The sequence below is a fragment of the Bombina bombina genome, chromosome 1 (genome assembly GCF_027579735.1).
Source record: "Bombina bombina isolate aBomBom1 chromosome 1, aBomBom1.pri, whole genome shotgun sequence".
NCBI classification, from domain to species: Eukaryota; Metazoa; Chordata; class Amphibia; order Anura; family Bombinatoridae; genus Bombina; species Bombina bombina.
The window spans coordinates 1,007,657,668-1,007,679,801 of record NC_069499.1 but is presented as its reverse complement, the minus strand read 5'-3'; the positions used below and the strand labels follow the sequence as shown (position 1 = coordinate 1,007,679,801).

Here is a 22,134-nt window from a genome sequence, read left to right as displayed (position 1 = left end):
CGGAATGAAGTGTTTGACAAGAGTTTAGAAGTTTTGTTTTTCTGGCCTCTGTCAGAAAAATCCTCATTTCTAAGGAGTCTATTATTGTTCCCAAGAAGGGAACCCTTGTTGACGGAGATAGAGAACTCTTTTCTACGTTCACTTTCCATCCGTGAGATCTGAGAAAGGCCAGGACTATGTCCGTGTGAGCCTTTGCTTGAGGAAGGGACGACGCTTGAATCAGAATGTCGTCCAAGTAAGGTACTACTGCAATGCCCCTTGGTCTTAGTACCGCTAGAAGGGACCCTAGTACCTTTGTGAAAATCCTTGGAGCAGTGGCTAATCCGAAAGGAAGTGCCACGAACTGGTAATGCTTGTCCAGGAATGCGAACCTTAGGAACCGATGATGTTCCTTGTGGATAGGAATATGTAGATACGCATCCTTTAAATCCACCGTGGTCATGAATTGACCTTCCTGGATGGAAGGAAGAATTGTTCGAATGGTTTCCATTTTGAACGATGGAACCTTGAGAAACTTGTTTAGGATCTTGAGATCTAAGATTGGTCTGAACGTTCCCTCTTTTTTGGGAACTACGAACAGATTGGAGTAGAACCCCATCCCTTGTTCTCCTAATGGAACAGGATGAATCACTCCCATTTTTAACAGGTCTTCTACACAATGTAAGAATGCCTATCTCTTTATGTGGTCTGAAGACAATTGAGACCTGTGGAACCTCCCCCTTGGGGGAAGCCCCTTGAATTCCAGAAGATAACCTTGGGAGACTATTTCTAGTGCCCAAGGATCCAGAACATCTCTTGCCCAAGCCTGAGCGAAGAGAGAGAGTCTGCCCCCCACCAGATCCGGTCCCGGATCGGGGGCCAACATTTCACGCTGTCTTGGTAGCAGTGGCAGGTTTCTTGGCCTGCTTTCCCTTGTTCCAGCCTTGCATTGGTCTCCAGGCTGGCTTGGCTTGAGAAGTATTACCCTCTTGCTTAGAGGACGTAGCACTTGGGGCTGGTCCGTTTCTACGAAAGGGACGAAAATTAGGTTTATTTTTGGCCTTGAAAGACCTATCCTGAGGAAGGGCGTGGCCCCTTACCCCCAGTGATATCAGAGATAATCTCTTTCAAGTCAGGGCCAAACAGCGTTTTCCCCTTGAAAGGAATGTTAAGCAATTTGTTCTTGGAAGATGCATCCGCTGACCAAGATTTCAACCAAAGCGCTCTGCGCGCCACAATAGCAAACCCAGAATTTTTCGCCGCTAACCTAGCCAATTGCAAAGTGGCGTCTAGGGTGAAAGAATTAGCCAATTTGAGAGCACGGATTCTGTCCATAATCTCCTCATAAGGAGGAGAATCACTATCGATCGCCTTTTCTAGCTCATCGAACCAGAAACACGCGGCTGTAGTGACAGGGACAATGCATGAAATTGGTTGTAGAAGGTAACCTTGCTGAACAAACATCTTTTTAAGCAAACCTTCTAATTTTTTATCCATAGGATCTTTGAAAGCACAACTATCTTCTATGGGTATAGTGGTGCGTTTGTTTAAAGTAGAAACCGCCCCCCTCGACCTTGGGGACTGTCTGCCATAAGTCCTTTCTGGGGTCGACCATAGGAAACAATTTTTTAAATATGGGGGGAGGGACGAAAGGTATACCGGGCCTTTCCCATTCTTTATTTACAATGTCCGCCACCCGCTTGGGTATAGGAAAAGCTTCTGGGGGCCCCGGGACCTCTAGGAACTTGTCCATTTTACATAGTTTCTCTGGGATGATCAAATTCTCACAATCATCCAGAGTGGATAACACCTCCTTAAGCAGAGCGCGGAGATGTTCCAACTTAAACTTAAATGTAATCACATCGGGTTCAGCTTGTTGAGAAATTTTCCCTGAATCTGAAATTTCTCCCTCAGACAAAACCTCCCTGGCCCCCTCAGACTGGTGTAGGGGCATATCAGAACCATTATCATCAGCGTCCTCATGCTCTTCAGTATCTAAAACAGAGCAGTCGCGCTTACGCTGATAAGTGGGCATTTTGGATAAAATGTTTTTGATAGAATTATCCATTACAGCCGTTAATTGTTGCATAGTAAGGAGTATTGGCGCGCTAGATGTACTAGGGGCCTCCTGAGTGGGCAAGACTGGTGTAGACGAAGGAGGGGATGATGCAGTACCATGCTTACTCCCCTCACTTGAGGAATCATCTTGGGCATCATTTTCTGTGTCACATAAATCACATCTATTTAAATGAGAAGGAACCTTGGCTTCCCCACATTCAGAACACAGTCTATCTGGTAGTTCAGACATGTTAAACAGGCATAAACTTGATAACAAAGTACAAAAAACGTTTTAAAATAAAACCGTTACTGTCACTTTAAATTTTAAACTGAACACACTTTATTACTGCAATTGCGAAAAAGTATGAAGGAATTGTTCAAAATTCACCAAAATTTCACCACAGTGTCTTAAAGCCTTAAAAGTATTGCACACCAAATTTGGAAGCTTTAACCCTTAAAATAACGGAACCGGAGCCGTTTTTATCTTTAACCCCTTTACAGTCCCTGGTATCTGCTTTGCTGAGACCCAACCAAGCCCAAAGGGGAATACGATACCAAATGACGCCTTCAGAAAGTCTCTTCTATGTATCAGAGCTCCTCACACATGCGACTGCATGTCATGCTTCTCAAAAACAAGTGCGCAATACTGGCGCGAAAATGAGGCTCTGCCTATGATTAGGGAAAGCCCCTAGAGAATAAGGTGTCCAAAACAGTGCCTGCCGATATTATTTTACAAAATACCCAGATTAAAATGATTCCTCAAGGCTAAATATGTTTATATATGAATCGATTTAGCCCAGAAAATGTCTACAGTCTTAACAAGCCCTTGTGAAGCCCTTATTTACTGTCTGTAATAAAAATGGCTTACCGGATCCCATAGGGAAAATGACAGCTTCCAGCATTACATCGTCTTGTTAGAATGTGTCATACCTCAAGCAGCAAAAGTCTGCTCACTGTTCCCCCAACTGAAGTTAATTCCTCTCAACAGTCCTGTGTGGAACAGCCATCGATTTTAGTAACGGTTGCTAAAATCATTTTCCTCTTACAAACAGAAATCTTCATCTCTTTTCTGTTTCAGAGTAAATAGTACATACCAGCACTATTTTAAAATAACAAACTCTTGATTGAATAATAAAAACTACAGTTAAACACTAAAAAACTCTAAGCCATCTCCGTGGAGATGTTGCCTGTACAACGGCAAAGAGAATGACTGGGGTAGGCGGAGCCTAGGAGGGATCATGTGACCAGCTTTGCTGGGCTCTTTGCCATTTCCTGTTGGGGAAGAGAATATCCCACAAGTAAGGATGACGCCGTGGACCGGACACACCTATGTTGGAGAAAATGAATTTATCAGGTAAGTTCTTACATAAATTATGTTTTCTTTCATGTAATGAGTCCATGAGCTAGTGAGCAAGAGTCCATGAGCTAGTGACGTATGGGATAGCAATACCAAAGATGTGGAACTCCACGCAAGAGTCACTAGAGAGGGAGGGATAAAATAAAAACAGCCATTTTCCGCTGAAAAAAATTAATCCACAACCCAAAATATAAGTTTATTCTCATAAATGAAAAGAAAAAACATAAAACATAAGCAGAAGAATCAAACTGAAACAGCTGCCTGAAGAACTTTTCTACTAAAAACTGCTACTGAAGAGGCAAATACATCAAAACGGTAGAATTTTGTAAATGTATGCAAAGAAGAACAAGTTGCTGCTTTGCAAATCTGATCAACTGAAGCTTCATTCTTAAAATCCCATGAAGAGGAGACTGATCTAGTAGAATGAGCTGTAATTCTCTGAGGCGGGGCTTGACCCAACTCCAAATAAGCTTGATGAATCAAAAGCATTAACCACGAAGCCAAGGAAACAGCAGAAACCTTCTGACCTTTCCTAGAACCAGAAAAGATAACAAATAGTCTAGAAGTCTTCCTGAAATCTTTAGTAGCTTCAACATAATATTTCAAAGCTCTTACCAGATCTAAAGAATGTAAGGATCTCTCCAAAGAATTCTTAGGATTAGGACACAAGGAAGGAACAACAATTTCTCTATTAATGTTGTTAGAATTCACAACCTTAGGTAAGAATTTAAATGAAGTCCGCAAAACCGCCTTATCCTGATGAAAAATCAGAAAAGGAGATTCACAAGAAAGAGCAGATAATTCAGAAACTCTTCTAGCAGAAGAGATGGCCAAAAGGAACAACACTTTCCAAGAAAGTAGTTTAATGTCCAAATAATGCATAGGCTCAAAAGAAAGAGTCTGTAAAGCCTTCAAAACCAAATTAAGACTCCAAGGAGGAGAGATTGATTTAATGACAGGCTTGATAAGAACCAAAGCCTTTACAAAACAGTGAATTTCAGGAAGTTTAGCAATCTTTCTGTGAAATAAAACAGAAAGAGCAGAGATATGTCCCTTCAAGGAACTTGCAGACAAACCCTTATCCAAACCATCCTGAAGAAACTGTAAAATTCTAGGAATTCTGAAAGAATGCCAAGAGAATTGATGAGAAGAACACCATGAAATATAAATCTTCAAAACTCGATAATAAATATTTCTAGAAACAGATTTATGAGCCTGTAACATAGTATTAATCACTGAGTCAGAGAAACCTCTATGACTAAGCACTAGGCGTTCAATTTCCATACTATCAAATTTAATGATTTGAGAACCTGATGAAAAAACTGACCTTGAGACAGAAGGTCCGGCCTTAATGTAAGTGGCCAAGGTTGACAACTGGACATCCGAACAAGATCTCCATATCAAAACCTGTGAGGTTATGCTGGAACCATCAGCAACACAAATGATTGCTCCATGATGATTTTGGAGATAACTCTTGGAAGAAGAACTAGAGGCGGGAAAATATAAGCAGGTTAATAACACCAAGGAAGTGTCAACGCATCCACTGCTTCCGCCTGAGGATCCCTGGACCTGGACAGGTACCTGGGTAGTTTCTTGTTTAGATGGGAAGCCATCAAATCTATTTCTGGAAGACCCCACATCTGAACAATCTGAGAAAACACATCTGTTTGGAGCGACCACTCCCCTCGATGTAAAGTCTGACGGCTGAGATAATCCGCTACTGAAAAGAATGACTGAGACTGAAGGTTCCGACAGGCTGCAACCAATTTTAAACATCTCTTGTCTGTTAGAAACATAGTCATGGACACTGAATCTATCTGGAAACCTAAAAAGGTGACCCTTGTCTGAGGAATCAAAGAACTTTTTGGTAAATTGATCCTCCAACCATGTTTTCGAAGAAACAACACTAGTTGATTTGTGTGAGATTCTGCAGAACGTAAAGACTGAGCTAGTACCAAGATATCGTCCAAATAAGGAAACACCGTAATATCCCGCTCTCTGATTACAGAGAGTAGGGCACTGAGAACCTTTGAAAAGATTCTTGGAGCTGTCGCTAGGCCAAAAGGAAGAGCGACAAATTGGTAATGCTTGTCTAGAAAAGAGAATCTCAGAAACTGATAATGATCTGGATGAATCGGAATATGAAGATATGCATCCTGCAAGTCTATTGTGGACATATAATGTCCTTGCTGAACAAAAGGCAGAATAGTCCTTATAGTCACCATTTTGAAATTTGGTACTCTTACATAACGATTCAAAATTTTCAGATCCAGAACTGGTCTGAATGAATTTTCTCTCTTTGGGACAATGAATAGATTTGAATAAAACCTCAAACCCTGTTCCTGAAACGGAACTGGCATTATTAACCCTGAAAACTCCAGGTCTGAAACACACTTCAGGAAAGCCTGAGCCTTTACTGGATTTGCTGGGATGCGTGAGAAAATATCTTCTCACAGGAGGTCTTACTCTGAATCCTATTCGGTACCCCTGAGAGACAATACTCAGAATCCATTGATTTTGGACAGAATTTTCCAAACATCCTTGAAAAATTGAATCTGCCCCCTACCAGCTGAGCTGAAATGAGGGCCGCACCTTCATGCGGACTTGGGGGCTGGCTTTGGTTTCTTAAATAGCTTGGATTTATTCCAATTTGAGGAAGGTTTCCAATTGGAAACAGATTCCTTGGAGGAAGGATTAGGTTTCTGTTCCTTATTTTGTCGAAAGGAACGAAAATGGTTAGAAGCTTTAGATTTACCCTTAGGTCTTTAATCCTGAGGCAAAAAAACTCCCTTCCCCCCCAGTGACAGTTGAATTAATCGAATCCAACTGAGAACCAAATAACTTATTACCTTGGAAAGAAAGAGATAACAATCTGGACTTAGAAGTCATGTCAGCATTCCAAGATTTAAGCCACAAAGCTCTTCTAGCTAAAATAGCTAAAGACATAGATTTAACATAAATTTTGATGATATCAAAAATGGCATCACAAATACAATGATTAGCATGTTGAAGCAAGCGAACAATGCTAGACAAATCAGAATCCAATTCTTGTTGCGCTACATTTTCCAACCAAAAAGTTGATGCAGCTGCAACATCAGCCAAAGAAATTGCAGGCCTGAGAAGATGACCAGAATATAAATAGGCTTTCCTAAGATAAGATTCAAGTTTCCTATCTAAAGGATCTTTAAAAGAAGTACTATCTGCCATAGGAATAGTAGTACATTTAGCAAGAGAGATAGCCCCATCAACTTTGGGGATCTTTTCCCAAAACTCCAATGTAACTGCTGGCAAAGGATACAATTTTTTTAAACCTTGAAGAAGGAATAAAAGTACCACCAGGCCTATTCCATTCTTTAGAAATCATATCAGAAATAGCATCAGAAACTAGAAAAACCTCTGGAGTAACCACAGGCGGTTTACAAACAGAAATTAAACGTTTACTAGTTATAATATCAAGAGGACTAGTTTCCTCAATATCCAATGTAATCAACACTTCTTTTAACAAAGAATGAATATACTCCATTTTAAATAAATAAGTAGATTTGTCAGTGGCAATATCTGAGGAAGGATCTTCATCAGAGGAGGATAATTCAATATGTTGTTGGTCATTTGAAATTTCATCAACTTCATGAGAAGTTTTAAAAGACCTTTTACGTTTATTAGAAGGCGGAAAGGCAGACAAAGCCTACTGAACAGAATCAGCAATAAATTCTTTTAAATTCACAGGTATATCTTGTACATTAGATGTTGAAGGAACAGCAACAGGCAATGTACTATTACTGATGGACACATTATCTGCATGTAAAAGTTTATCATGACAACTATTACAAACCACAGCTGGAGATATAATCTCCAGAAGTTTACAACAAATGCACTTAGCTTTGGTAGAACTGTTATCAGGCAGCAGGGTTCCAACAGAGATTTCTGAGACAGGATCAGATTGAGACATCTTGCAAAATGTAAGAGAAAAAAACAACATATGAAGGAAAATTATCAATTTCCTTATATGGCAGTTTCAGGAAAGGGGAAAAAATGCAAACAGCACAACGTAACTGAAATTTTTTTGGGGCTAACCAAATTCGTAAATGACACTCGCAACATCGGACGTACTTTCGCGCCAAAAAATCAACTAAGATGCCGGAAATTACGAATTTGCGTCATCGGACATACTTTCGCGCCAAAAATTGTCGCACCAAGAATGACGCAATAAACTTTGGCATTTTGCGCCCTCGCGGGCCTAATTTTGCCCACGAAATTGAAAGAAAAAAACAGTCAATTTGAAAAAAAAATACTAAACCCCAGGTAAGAAAAATATTACCTAAATATGTTTTTTCCTAAATATGAAACTGACAGTCTGCAAAAGGAAATACATAAACCTGAATCATGGCAAATATAAGTACAATACATATATTTAGAACTTTATATTAATGCATAAAGTGCCAAACCATAGCTGAGGGTGTCTTAAGTAATAAAAACATACTTACCGAAAGACACCCATCCACATATAGCAGATAGCCAAACCAGTACTGAAACGGTTATCAGTAGAGGTAATGGAATATGAGTATATTGTCGATCTGAAAAGGGAGGTAGGAGATGAATCTCTACGACCGATAACAAAGAACCTATGAAATAGATCTCCCGTGAGGAAAACCTTGTGTTCAAAAGGTGATACTCCCTTCACATCCCTCTGACATTCACTGTACTCTGAGAGGAACCGGGCTTCAAAATGCTGAGAAGCGCATATCAACGTAGAAATCTTAGCACAAACTTACTTCACCACCTCCATAGGAGGCAAAGTTTGTAAAACTGAATTGTGGGTGTGGCGAGGGGTGTATTTATAGGCATTTTGAGGTTTGGGAAACTTTGCCCCTCCTGGTAGGATTGTATATCCCATACGTCACTAGCTCATGGACTTTTGCCAATTACATGAAAGAAAGCAATTTTCTATTTTATTAGTAGCAGTTATTTTTGGCAGCATATTTGTCTAGCCTTTTTCACATAATTCTCTTACTTGATCCAGATGAGAGAGTTGAAGAATTCAGGATCCACAGTTTCCAGATCATTCAGTCCAACTGGTTTATTAAGGATGCGTTTGTAGAATGGAAGAGAGAAACCAGTGTCTATGAATTTTCCATGAAACAAAGCCTATGGGCAAAATTAGTCATCATATATAAAAAGTTATGTCAGCAGAGTACAACTATTCAAAACTATTCCATGTTGCATAATTATAACATGTCACATCAATAGAGCTGTTGTGAACTTATTAAACATAATTTATATATTAGAAGTTATTTTTTCTTGTTCTAATGTACACATATATTTACTGTACAGACTACTCTTTCACATGTGTACTCTCCCAACTGATGTACCAATCACAGAAATTTGAAAGGTTCAAATTAAATTAATACTTATCTTTGAGAACTTTAAGGGACATTCAAATTAATTATTCTCACTGGCAGCACTTCCAAAGATGTACCTAAGGTGTTCTAAAGCAAACATTGCTTTTATTGGGTAAAGCACCCCACCCAAGCTCAGTATTGGAGTTCTAAATAAAGCCAAGGAGTATCGTTCTATATTAGAAAAAGGTTTCTGGTGGCTTACATAAGCTATTTTCATTTTTATATAGTTGTAAACTATACAAGGGTAAAACAAGGACTCATGACCTCAAGCTGTAAGGAGTAATTTGTGGAAGGGTGGTTTAGAAATAGAATAAACTTCCATTCAAGATGGTAAGGACAAGGACTATTGGGGAATTTATGAATATGTAGGAAATTAATGGCATACTAAGAACTTTAAACTTGAACTTGATTCAGAAATATGGGCTGACTCCTGCACCAAATACATTTTACATGTTATCCATTTTTTTTGTATAAAAGATACCAACACAAATCATACCTTGTTATTCAGCAGACTAATCTCTTTAATAAAATAACTTTAGCTTACAGAAATACCCAACAATGACAAAAACAAAATTTATGCTGACCTGATAAATTATTTTCTTTCTGAATGATGGAAGTCCACAGTCCTCCATAACATATGGGATATATTTTTCGTCACTAGGAGGAAGTCAAGAACCCTCTCCCTTCTCTCTCTTAGTTTAACATATAGCCGAGTAGAGAATAGGAAACATGTAGGTAGGAAAGACAAAGCAGAAGGTGTCATCAGAATTGTCACCCAAAAATTGAAATGGCGGGGCCTGTGGATCATCATCATTAAGAAAGAAAATAATTTATCATCAGGTAAGCATACATTTTGTTTTCTTTCGTAAAATGATGATGGTCCACAGCCCTCCATAACATATGGGTTTAATACCCAAGCAGATGGTCTATGTTACGGAATGGGTGGGACATTTTTTTCTGTCAGTTCCTACTTTGCAGACACTGCAGCCTGCCAAAAGCTGCTTGTGAAGAAGTAAACACATCAGAGCGATAACATTTGGAATAAGTATGCAGAGAAGACCATGTGACAGCTTTGCAAGTCTGCTCCAAAGAAGCATCATTTTTAAAAGCCCACAATGTTACAACTGCTCTTATAGAAATAGTTGTGATACACTTAAGAGGTGACTTTCCCATCAATCCTGATCGGGCTCTTATACAATAGGCTGATTACATTAGCCAACATATATGCACCAAATACAGGCCAAGTTCACTTTTTAAACGTTTTACCAAGGAGCTGCTGGGTGTATCAAAGGGTATTACAATAATGGCTGGAGATTTCAATATAGCTCACACCCTTAAAAGCTCACCCCCCCAAAGTTCTCTTAAAAATATATCACAATACCTTTGATCCGCTTCCCTTATAGATATTTGGCGACTCCAACATCCAATGCAAAAAACTTTTTTTCTCTAATCCTAGACAGACCTACTCCAGACTTGATCATATTTTTGTTGACCAAATAGGACTTACCCTGACACGTGACTCAGACATTGAACCAACTCCATGGTCGGACCACTCTATGGTACCCCTGATCATGGAGTGGCCTGAGAGACCTATAACAGACTTTAGCTAGAAACTGGACAATACTCTATTACAACCAACCATAGTTAAAAAAGTACGACTTCCGGTGGGGGGGTGTAAGGAGAAGGACGCAATACAGAAAGCTCCGGAGCTTGGGAGCCGAAAAACAGAGAGAATCTGTAGCAAACACCCTCAAACAGAGCTGGATTCCTTGGCAGGAGGGTTACTAACCTGCCTGGACATTGGACAGCACAGAATCGACCAGCTGATTCCCCCACCGCATAGTCGCAAGGGAGACGAAGTGGAGACTGGTTGCGGCTGCAGCCACTATAACAGTGACTAGTAAGCGACTCCTATATAAAAAGGACTCACGTTCACATAAGGGGGTAGGGGACTAACACCCATCCACTCTACATATCCCCCTGGGCAATAAACTTTTTGACACTTGCGGCAAGAGAGGGAGCGTAGTCACTGGCGGGAAGAGCCGCCATTATGCTCAGAGAATACAAGCACACTACAGCGGCTCCTCACTGTATGTAAGAGCAGCTGAACAATAAATCACAGTAAAACAATCGGTCCCACTCACCCCTTTGAGGCCACAGGGGAATACCTTTTCTCAGACAGTAAGCAGCATTGGGACAGTAAGCTATTAAACCTAATAAACTACAACTACAAGTCACAAAAACCTATATTTTACAGTAGCAGAGAATAAGCCGGCATTCATTAAAACAATAAAAAGAGGACACAGTCACTCACTTGATACCTGATACCAGAATCTAGCTGCCCCACGCAGGCAAATTAAACTGATGTGAACAGGTCTTTTGGGGTGAGGTGCCTGCTGACACAGGGCAGTTATTATCAAGTTAGGGAGAGAGTACAGATCAGGAAGCCCTGTGAAGATTGTTTAAACTGTCAGTGAACCACACATCAGAATACACTGCCTTTGCTTTATTGGTGTTTGGCATTAACAGTATGAAGGGCTAGAGGCTGGGTCCCATGCCTCCCCGCTCACCCACCGCACACTAATCTCTCTACTGGGTTTGGACAGTCCACTACACAAGCGTCTTGAGGCGAAAAGAGCAAGAGGAGTGGCAGTTCTGCTGTGTAAGGGATTACAATACAAAATCCTACAGACAGTTAACGACGTGGAGGGAAGGTACTTTATCGTTAAGATACAATTGGATACACATTGCTTTGTACTCTGTGGAGTGTATGGACCCCACACAAGAAAGAGAGCATTTTTTAGTCACCTCCAAAGTCAGCTTTTACAATTTTCAGACCTTCCTATAATAGCAGGTGGAGATTATAATATCGCTCCGTACACACCGGCAGACAGATTCCGCAATCCAAATACGGCCATGCACCAATCCCAACCATGGGCAGACTCAAGAAGGGAAACATTAATTTTGAAAAATTTTAGAAACACACTCGCCCTTTCAGACATATGGAGAGAAAAAAACCCGGAGACAAGAGATTACACATGTTTACACCCCTCCAAAACCACACTCTCCCGTATAGACTACTTCTTGATCTCCAGACGCCTTTGCCCTAAGGTTAAGGAGATACGCATAGACCCCATAACCATTTCGGATCATGCACCAGTCACATTGGAGTTAGACACTGACTGAACTGATAGACAAACTTGTAGATGGAGATTTCCTACACACCTATATCATGACCTAAATCTGCGGAAACACTTGATGGGGGAATGGCTAGTATACAGAGAGTTAAACATACAACACTTGAATGACATATCATTGTTTTGGGAGTCAGCGAAGGCTGTTTTGAGGGGGGTGACGACAGTGTACGCAGCGAAGCTAACTAAATTGCGTAAGGCGAGAGGAGAATTACTTTTGCACCAGCTTTTGAATTCCAGAAACCAATACCTGCGGAATCCGACAGAACAGAATAGGATTAAATACAAAGACACTAAGGCCTTTAGGGATTCATACCTGATACAGACATCAGTTTCTGCTCAGAACCGGTTGCAGGCCAAATTTTATCGCTATGGTAATCGCACAGGGAAACTGTTAGCAAAAATCACTAAATTGGATAGAAAACCTAATACTATAACAGCCATAAGAGGGAAAGACGAGATACTTACACAGGAATCGGACATACACAAAGAGTTCAGACTATTACTCCAACCTATATGGGGCTCAAGGTGTAGATGCAGACAGAAAACAAAACTTCTGGAAGGATATCAATCTTCCGCAGCTAGATGAGGAACAGAGTAACAAACTAAGTGCCCCAGTACAACACCTGGAGGTAATTAGATCCATTGATGCTATGCCCCTAGAGAAAACCCCAGGAAAGGATGGTCTACCGGGAGAGTTTTATAAAATGGCCAAAGGGGAGATCTCAGATACCCTCACGTTACTCTATAATGCCATCCTAGAGGGAAAGGCAAAATTATCCAACAGATTCACGAAAGCCAACGTAACAGTCATCCCCAAACCGGGCAGAGATCCACTCATAACATCATCATATTGTCCAATCTCCCTACTCAATTCGGACTACAAACTATTTTCAAAAATATTAGCTAATAGATTAGCAGATATACTCCCTTTATTGGTGCATGAAGATCAGACTGGGTTCGTGAAGGGTAGATCTTCAGTTAAAAACATGAGAAAGCTACAGTTGATACTTTCATACTATGGGGGAGGGGAGACCCTTGATCAGACCCATGACAATGAGGAGGCTTGTTTAATACTTGTGGATGCAGAAAAAGTGTTCGACAAGATCCTATGGGACCATCTGTTCACAACGCTGGGGAGGTTTGGTATACAGGGAGCTTTCATGAGAGCTATAGAAACTATCTATAACAAGCCCCAGGCAGCGATATTGGTTAATGGTACTCCGTCCAAGCCTTTTTCCCTCATGAGGGGTACGAGACAGGGATGTCCCCTGTCGCCGCTCCTTTTTGACCTAACGTTGGAGTCACTAGCAATAAGAATCAGGGAAGACACAGAAGGCTTAAGAATAAGCAGGGAGACTATTCACATTTCACTTTTTGCAGATGATATGCTCTTGTACACGCAAAACCCCAGAAGAAACCTTCCCATAATAATGCAGATTATAGATTATTTAGTGCGATCTAGGGTTACTGCATTAACAAAGACAAGTCAGAACTATTGTGGCTATAGAACAGGGACCCCTTGATGCCCCTCAATGATAACTTTAAAATAGTGACTAACACATTTAAATACTTGGGTATTACTCTGTCCAAGGATCCCGCCCGGTGGTATGAGATCAATTATCGACCACTATTCAAAGAGTTACGTAGACTGTTACTGAACTGGTCCACTTTACCACTGACTTTGTCGGGGAGAGTGGGCTTAGTTAAAATGATACTGTTTCCAAAGCTACTATACCCTATTCAGATGCTTCCAGAACTCCTACACAAACAGGACCTCAAGAGTCTGAATAAAGACATATTGCATTTCTTGTGGAAGGGGAAAAAACACAGAATTAGCCACCATAAAAATGACATGTGCGCCGGCGCTGGGAGGGTTTGGACTTCCAAATATTGAGCACTGTAACTGGGCAGCCTTAGCTAAGTATGTAATGGACTGGTTCCTTGATGGGGGGCATTTCACCAATCACAAACTTGAATCGGAGATTATCAGACCATGGTCCCTCAAAATGCTACCACACATGACACGAACACAACTTGACCCTGTAGCAAAGGGGGTGACGCTTATACACCACCCCATAAGGGCATGGTGGAAGATCTGTAAGGCTCTAGGGATTTCACACCGCCACACTATATATCTTCCACTACAAGGCAACCCAGATTTTCAGGCAGGATTTACTACAAAGCCTTTTCAATAATGGGCGGAGTGGGGGTTACGACTCTACGGCATGTATTATCGGAGAGTGGAATGGTGGTCAAATCTTTTAAGGACCTCCAAAAAGAATTTAATATACCTAACAGACACCATTTTGCTTTCCTCCAGATGAGACATTATGTACAGGAACTGTTAAGATCGGGAGACATGCCAGAAATCAAAAGTGATATCTACAAACTCTTGACATTAACAAAAGGGGGGGGGTAACCTCTATTACTCACACCTACATCGCCCTTCAGACAACACTAAATAATGATACCAAAACACACCTTCAGGCAACCTGAACCGCACTGACTGGGCAATTGATAACTGAACAATGTATTGAACAAAGCTTTACAAAAGTTAGGCAGGCGTCCCTATCAAACGACATAACACATACATCACACCTAAAATGCTCCATAAATGGAATCCGGAGGCTTGCGGCCTATGCCCAAAATGCTCATACCCCAATCCAAACATCCTTCATATGTTATGGAAATGCCCAAGATTAACAAAATTCTGGGGGATGGCGAGTAGGTGGTTGGAAAATATCCTGGGAAAACGAAGAGAGTTATGAAAAAAGCAGCACGACATTCCTCCTTGCAAATAATCTTCAGTTTTATTGTTGCATTACAGGAACAGACAAAGACACCACGACGTTTCGGGGCAGATGCCCCTTAATCATGTGGTATCATGAAAAGCAAAAGGCTATTTTAACTAAAACTCACAACGCAGAAAATACTTGTTTACTGAATGCATTGCAAAATGTGGAGCATGCACACATGCAAAACCCCACCAGCACCAACTGCACTGAGACACTTAGGATTGTTAGATTAGAGATGAACAACCTCTTAAACAAAGAGGTCCAAAGGAAAGCCTATCTCAAGAAGCTGTGCTTCTCAGAAGGAAACAGAGCTGGAACACACTTAGCTAGATCCTTAAAGAAAAAAAAAACCCTAGCCAACTATATACACTCAATAACTCAAGATGGAACACACACCTCAGATTGCAAGAATATAGCAAATGCATTCAGTGAGTACTATAACAAACTTTACAATATCCCTCCCACTGAACACTCTACCAACATACCTCTAATTGACCGCTATCTAGAAGAATAACAACTACCAACGCTTTCTAGGGAGGCAGCTGATTCCCTAGACGCACCGATCACAACCAAAGAAATTTTGTTAGCAATAAAAGAGGTCCCCTCTCATAAAAGCCCAGGCCCAGACGGTTTGACAAACATCTATTACAAACAATTTAAACATATTTTGGCCCACCATTTGACAAATCTCTTTAACTACTTGGACAATGACGTACAGTTATCCACACAATTACTCAAAGCTCATATCTCAGTAAATCCCAAACCAGGAAAACCACCGATTGACGCAGGAAGTTACCGCCCAATCTCACTACTCAACAGTGACAACTATATATGCGAGAAGTTATAGCCAAACAAATCAATTCGATATTACCCACCCTTATACACCTAGACCAAGAAGGCTTTGTCACGTTAAGAGAAGCCAGAAACAATACCATTAGGGTCATACACCTAACGGAATATGCAACTACACATAATATCCCACTTGCTTTGGTGTCTACCGACGCACAAAAAGTTTTCGACCGACTTAACTGGACCTTCCTCAAACAGACACTCCACCAATTTGGGTTTGGAAAACTAATGATAAAAATAATCTTCCATCTATACAATAAACCATCGGCTAAGGTGGGAGTTAACAGAGTACTTTCCAATAGCTTTCAAATTGCAAACTGTACTAGGCAGGGATGCCCCCTTTCCCCGGCCCTGTTTATATTCACCATAAGCCCTAGCCACACATATATGATACAACAAAACTATCAAAAGTATAAAAATAGGCCCAAATGAATACAAAATCACCATGTTCACAGACAATGTCCTAGTCACAGTATCTTGCCCTACAATATCCCTACCAGCACTACTACATGAATATGCAACTTTTGGCAACCTATCAAACTTTCTCATTAACCAACAAAAATCTGAAGTATTGAGCATCTCCTTACCTCTAAAAGGAAACTCCTTCCCTCAAAACAGTCTGCCCATACAAAAACATAATTTATGTAAGAACTTACCTGATAAATTCATTTCTTTCATATTAGCAAGAGTCCATGAGCTAGTGACGTATGGGATATACATTCCTACCAGGAGGGGCAAAGTTTCCCAAACCTCAAAATGCCTATAAATACACCCCTCACCACACCCACAAATCAGTTTAACGAATAGCCAAGAAGTGGGGTGATAAGAAAAAGTGCGAAAGCATAAAAAATAAGGAATTGGAATAATTGTGCTTTATACAAAAAAAATCATAACCACCACAAAAAAGGGCGGGGCCTCATGGACTCTTGCTAATATGAAAGAAATGAATTTATCAGGTAAGTTCTTACATAAATTATGTTTTCTTTCATGTAATTAGCAAGAGTCCATGAGCTAGTGACGTATGGGATAATGACTACCCAAGATGTGAATCTTCCACGCAAGAGTCACTAGAGAGGGAGGGATAAAATAAAGACAGCCAATTCCGCTGAAAATAATCCACACCCAAAATAAAGTTTAATATTAAAAATATAAGCAGAAGATTCAAACTGAAACAGCTGCCTGAAGTACTTTTCTACCAAAAACAGCTTCAGAAGAAGAAAACACATCAAAATGGCAGAATTTAGTAAAAGTATGCAAAGAAGACCAAGTTGCTGCTTTGCAAATCTGATCAACCGAAGCTTCATTCCTAAACGCCCAGGAAGTAGAAACTGACCTAGTAGAATGAGCTGTAATCCTCTGAGGCGGAGTTTTACCCGACTCAACATAGGCATGATGAATTAAAGATTTCAACCAAGATGCCAAAGAAATGGCAGAAGCTTTCTGGCCTTTTCTAGAACCGGAAAAGATGACAAATAGACTAGAAGTCTTTCGGAAAGTCTTAGTAGCTTCAACATAATATTTCAAAGCTCTAACAACATCCAAAGAATGCAATGATTTCTCCTTAGAATTCTTAGGATTAGGGCATAATGAAGGAACCACAATTTCTCTACTAATGTTGTTGGAATTCACAACCTTAGGTAAAAATTTAAAAGAAGTTCGCAACACCGCCTTATCCTGATGAAAAATCAGAAAAGGAGACTCACAAGAAAGAGCAGACAATTCAGAGACTCTTCTGGCAGAAGAGATGGCCAAAAGGAACAAAACTTTCCAAGAAAGTAATTTATTGTCCAATGAATGCATAGGTTCAAACGGAGGAGCTTGAAGAGCCCCCAGAACCAAATTCAAACTCCAAGGAGGAGAAATTGACTTAATGACAGGTTTTATACGAACCAAGGCTTGTACAAAACAATGAATATCAGGAAGATTAGCAATCTTTCTGTGAAAAAGAACAGAAAGAGCAGAGATTTGACCTTTCAAGGAACTTGCGGACAAACCTTTATCTAAACCATCCTGAAGAAACTGTAAAATTCTCGGAATTCTAAAAGAATCCCAGGAAAAATGATGAGAAAGACACCAAGAAATATAAGTCTTCCAGACTCTATAATATATCTCTCTAGATACAGATTTACGAGCCTGTAACATAGTATTAATCACAGAGTCAGAGAAACCTCTTTGACCAAGAATCAAGCGTTCAATCTCCATACCTTTAAATTTAAGGATTTCAGATCCTGATGGAAAAAAGGACCTTGCGACAGAAGGTCTGGTCTTAACGGAAGAGTCCACGGTTGGCAAGAGGCCATCCGGACAAGATCCGCATACCAAAACCTGTGAGGCCATGCTGGAGCTACCAGCAGAACAAACGAGCATTCCTTCAGAATCTTGGAGATTACTCTTGGAAGAAGAACTAGAGGCGGAAAGATATAGGCAGGATGATACTTCCAAGGAAGTGATAATGCATCCACTGCCTCCGCCTGAGGATCCCGGGATCTGGACAGATACCTGGGAAGTTTCTTGTTTAGATGAGAAGCCATCAGATCTATTTCTGGAAGTTCCCACATTTGAACAATCTGAAGAAATACCTCTGGGTGAAGAGACCATTCACCCGGATGCAACGTTTGGCGACTGAGATAATCCGCTTCCCAATTGTCTATACCTGGAATATGAACTGCAGAGATTAGACAGGAGCTGGATTCCGCCCAAACAAGAATTCGAGATACTTCTTTCATAGCCAGAGGACTGTGAGTCCCTCCTTGATGATTGATGTATGCCACAGTTGTGACATTGTCTGTCTGAAAACAAATGAACGATTCTCTCTTCAGAAGAGGCCAAGATTGAAGAGCTCTGAAAATTGCACGGAGTTCCAAAATATTGATCGGTAATCTCACCTCCTGAGATTCCCAAACCCCTTGTGCCGTCAGAGACCCCCACACAGCTCCCCAACCTGTAAGACTTGCATCTGTTGAAATTACAGTCCAGGTCGGAAGAACAAAAGAAGCCCCCTGAACTAAACGATGGTGATCTGTCCACCACGTCAGAGAGTGTCGTACAATCGATTTTAAAGATATTAATTGAGATATCTTTGTGTAATCCCTGCACCATTGGTTCAGCATACAGAGCTGAAGAGGTCGCATGTGAAAACGAGCAAAGGGGATCGCGTCCGATGCAGCAGTCATAAGACCTAGAATTTCCATGCATAAGGCTAACGAAGGGAATGATTGTGACTGAAGGTTTCGACAAGCTGAAATCAATTTTAGACGTCTCTTGTCTGTCAAAGACAGAGTCATGGACACTGAATCTATCTGGAAACCCAAAAAGGTTACCCTTGTCTGAGGAATCAATGAACTTTTTAGTGAATTGATCCTCCAACCATGATCTTGAAGAAACAACAAAAGTCGATTCGTATGAAATTCTGCTAAATGTGAAGACTGAGCAAGTACCAAGATATCGTCCAAATAAGGAAATACCACAATACCCTGTTCTCTGATTACAGACAGAAGGGCACCGAGAACCTTTGTAAAAATTCTTGGAGCTGTTGCTAGGCCAAACGGCAGAGCCACAAACTGGTAATGCTTGTCCAGGAAAGAGAATCTCATAAACTGATAGTGAGCTGGATGAATCGGAATATGCAGATATGCATCCTGTAAATCTATTGTAGACATATAATGCCCTTGCTGAACAAAAGGCAGGATAGTCCTTACAGTTACCATTTTGAATGTTGGTATCCTTACATAACGATTCAATATTTTTAGATCCAGAACTGGTCTGAAGGAATTCTCCTTCTTTGGTACAATGAAGAGATTCGAATAAAACCCCAGCCCCTGTTCCAGAACTGGAACTGGCATAATTACTCCAGCCAACTCTAGATCTGAAACACATTTCAGAAATGCTTGAGCTTTCGCTGGGTTTACTGGGACACGGGAAAGAAAAAATCTCTTTGCAGGAGGTCTTATCTTGAAACCAATTCTGTACCCTTCTGAAACAATGTTCTGAATCCAAAGATTGTGAACAGAATTGATCCAAATTTCTTTGAAAAAACGTAATCTGCCCCCTACCAGCTGAGCTGGAATGAGGGCCGCACCTTCATGTGGACTTAGAAGCTGGCTTTGCTTTTCTAGAAGGCTTGGATTTATTCCAGACTGGAGATGGTTTCCAAACTGAAACTGCTCCTGAGGATGAAGGATCAGGCTTTTGTTCTTTGTTGAAACGAAAGGAACGAAAACGATTATTAGCCCTGTTTTTACCCTTAGATTTTTTATCCTGTGGTAAAAAAGTTCCTTTTCCACCAGTAACAGTTGAGATAATAGAATCCAACTGAGAACCAAATAATTTATTACCCTGGAAAGAAAGGGAAAGTAGAGTCGATTTAGAAGACATATCAGCATTCCAAGTTTTAAGCCATAAAGCTCTTCTAGCTAAAATAGCTAGAGACATAAACCTGACATCAACTCTGATAATATCAAAAATGGCATCACAGATAAAATTATTAGCATGTTGAAGAAGAATAATAATGTTATGAGAATCATGATCTGTTACTTGTTACGCTAAAGTTTCCAACCAAAAAGTTGAAGCTGCAGCAACATCCGCCAAAGATATAGCAGGTCTAAGAAGATTACCTGAACACAAATAAGCTTTTCTTAGAAAGGATTCAATTTTCCTATCTAAAGGATCCTTAAAGGAAGTACCATCTGCCGTAGGAATAGTAGTACGTTTAGCAAGGGTAGAGATAGCCCCATCAACTTTAGGGATTTTGTCCCAAAACTCTAATCTGTCAGACGGCACAGGATATAATTGCTTAAAACGTTTAGAAGGAGTAAATGAATTACCCAAATTATTCCATTCCCTGGAAATTACTTCAGAAATAGCACCAGGAACAGGAAAAACTTCTGGAATAACTACAGGAGATTTAAAGACCTTGTCTAAACGTTTAGATTTAGTATCAAGAGGACCAGAATCCTCAATTTCTAATGCAATTAGGACTTCTTTAAGTAAAGAACGAATAAATTCCATTTTAAATAAATATGAAGATTTATCAGCATCAACCTCTGAAACAGAATCCTCTGAACCAGAAGAATCATTAGAATCAGAATGATGATGTTCATTTAAAAATTTATCTGGATAAAGAGAAGTTTTAAAAGACTTTTTATGTTTACTAGGAGGAGGAATAACAGACATAGCCTTCTTAATGGATTCAGAAACAAAATCTCTTATGTTATCAGGAACACTCTGAACATTAGATGTTGATGGAACTGCAACAGGTAATGGTATTTTACTAAAGGAAATATTTTCTGCATTAACAAGTTTGTCATGACATTTAATACAAACAACAGCTGGAGGAACAGCTACCAAAAGTTTACAGCAGATACACTTAGCTTTGGTAGTTCCAGCACCAGGCAGCGATTTTCCTGAAGTATCTTCTGACTCAGATGCAACATGAGACATCTTGCAATATGTAAGAGAAAAAACAACATATAAAGCAAAATTGATCAAATTCCTTAAATGACAGTTTCAGGAATGGGAAAAAAATGCCAAAGAACAAAGATTTTTTGCGCCAAAAAAGTCTGCGCCAAGAATGACGCAATAAAATGAAGCATTTTCAGCCCCCGCGAGCCTAACAGCCCACGGGGAAAAAGTCAAATTTTTTAAGGTAAGAAAAAATGATTGATTCAAATGCATTATCCCAAATATGAAACTGACTGTCTGAAAATAAGGAATGTTGAACATCCCGAGTCAAGGCAAATAAATGTTTGAATACATATATTTAGAACTTTATAAAAAAGCGCCCAACCATAGCTTAGAGTGTCACAGAAAATAAGACTTACTTACCCCAGGACACTCGTCTACATGTTGTAGAAAGCCAAACCATTACTGAAACGAAAATCAGCAGAGGTAATGGTATATATATATAAGAGTATATCGTCGATCTGAAAAGGGAGGTAAGAGATGAATCTCTACGACCGATAACAGAGAACCTATGAAATAGACCCCGTAGAAGGAGATCATTGCATTCAAATAGGCAATACTCTCCTCACATCCCTCTGACATTCACTGCACGCTGAGAGGAAAACCGGGCTCCAACCTGCTGCGGAGCGCATATCAACGTAGAATCTAGCACAAACTTACTTCACCACCTCCATAGGAGGCAAAGTATGTAAAACTGATTTGTGGGTGTGGTGAGGGGTGTATTTATAGGCATTTTGAGGTTTGGGAAACTTTGCCCCTCCTGGTAGGAATGTATATCCCATACGTCACTAGCTCATGGACTCTTGCTAATTACATGAAAGAAATACAAACATCTTATTTAAAATATCTAGGAGTTAAACTAACCCCACACATTTCACAATTATTACATTTAAATTACAAACCCCTCTTGCAAGCTACACAACAAACTCTCCTCTCGTGGCAGGATAAACCCCTGTCATGGTGGGGCAGAATCCAAGCAATCTAAATGACAATCTTGCCCAGAATTCTTTATATTTTACAGACTGTTCCAATATCCCTCC

At 40.2% G+C, this 22,134-nt stretch overlaps 1 protein-coding gene across 1 annotated transcript in view; it reads right to left on the bottom strand.

Moving 5' to 3' along the window:
- Nucleotides 1-22,134, bottom strand: part of ITCH (itchy E3 ubiquitin protein ligase) — a gene marked incomplete at its 5' end in the record, with an annotated part of 589,083 nt that overhangs the window by 191,902 nt on the left and 375,047 nt on the right. The window contains 1 exon segment of the mRNA XM_053713073.1: nt 8,406-8,539. Within this exon segment, the coding sequence (XP_053569048.1) occupies nt 8,406-8,539 (134 nt within the window).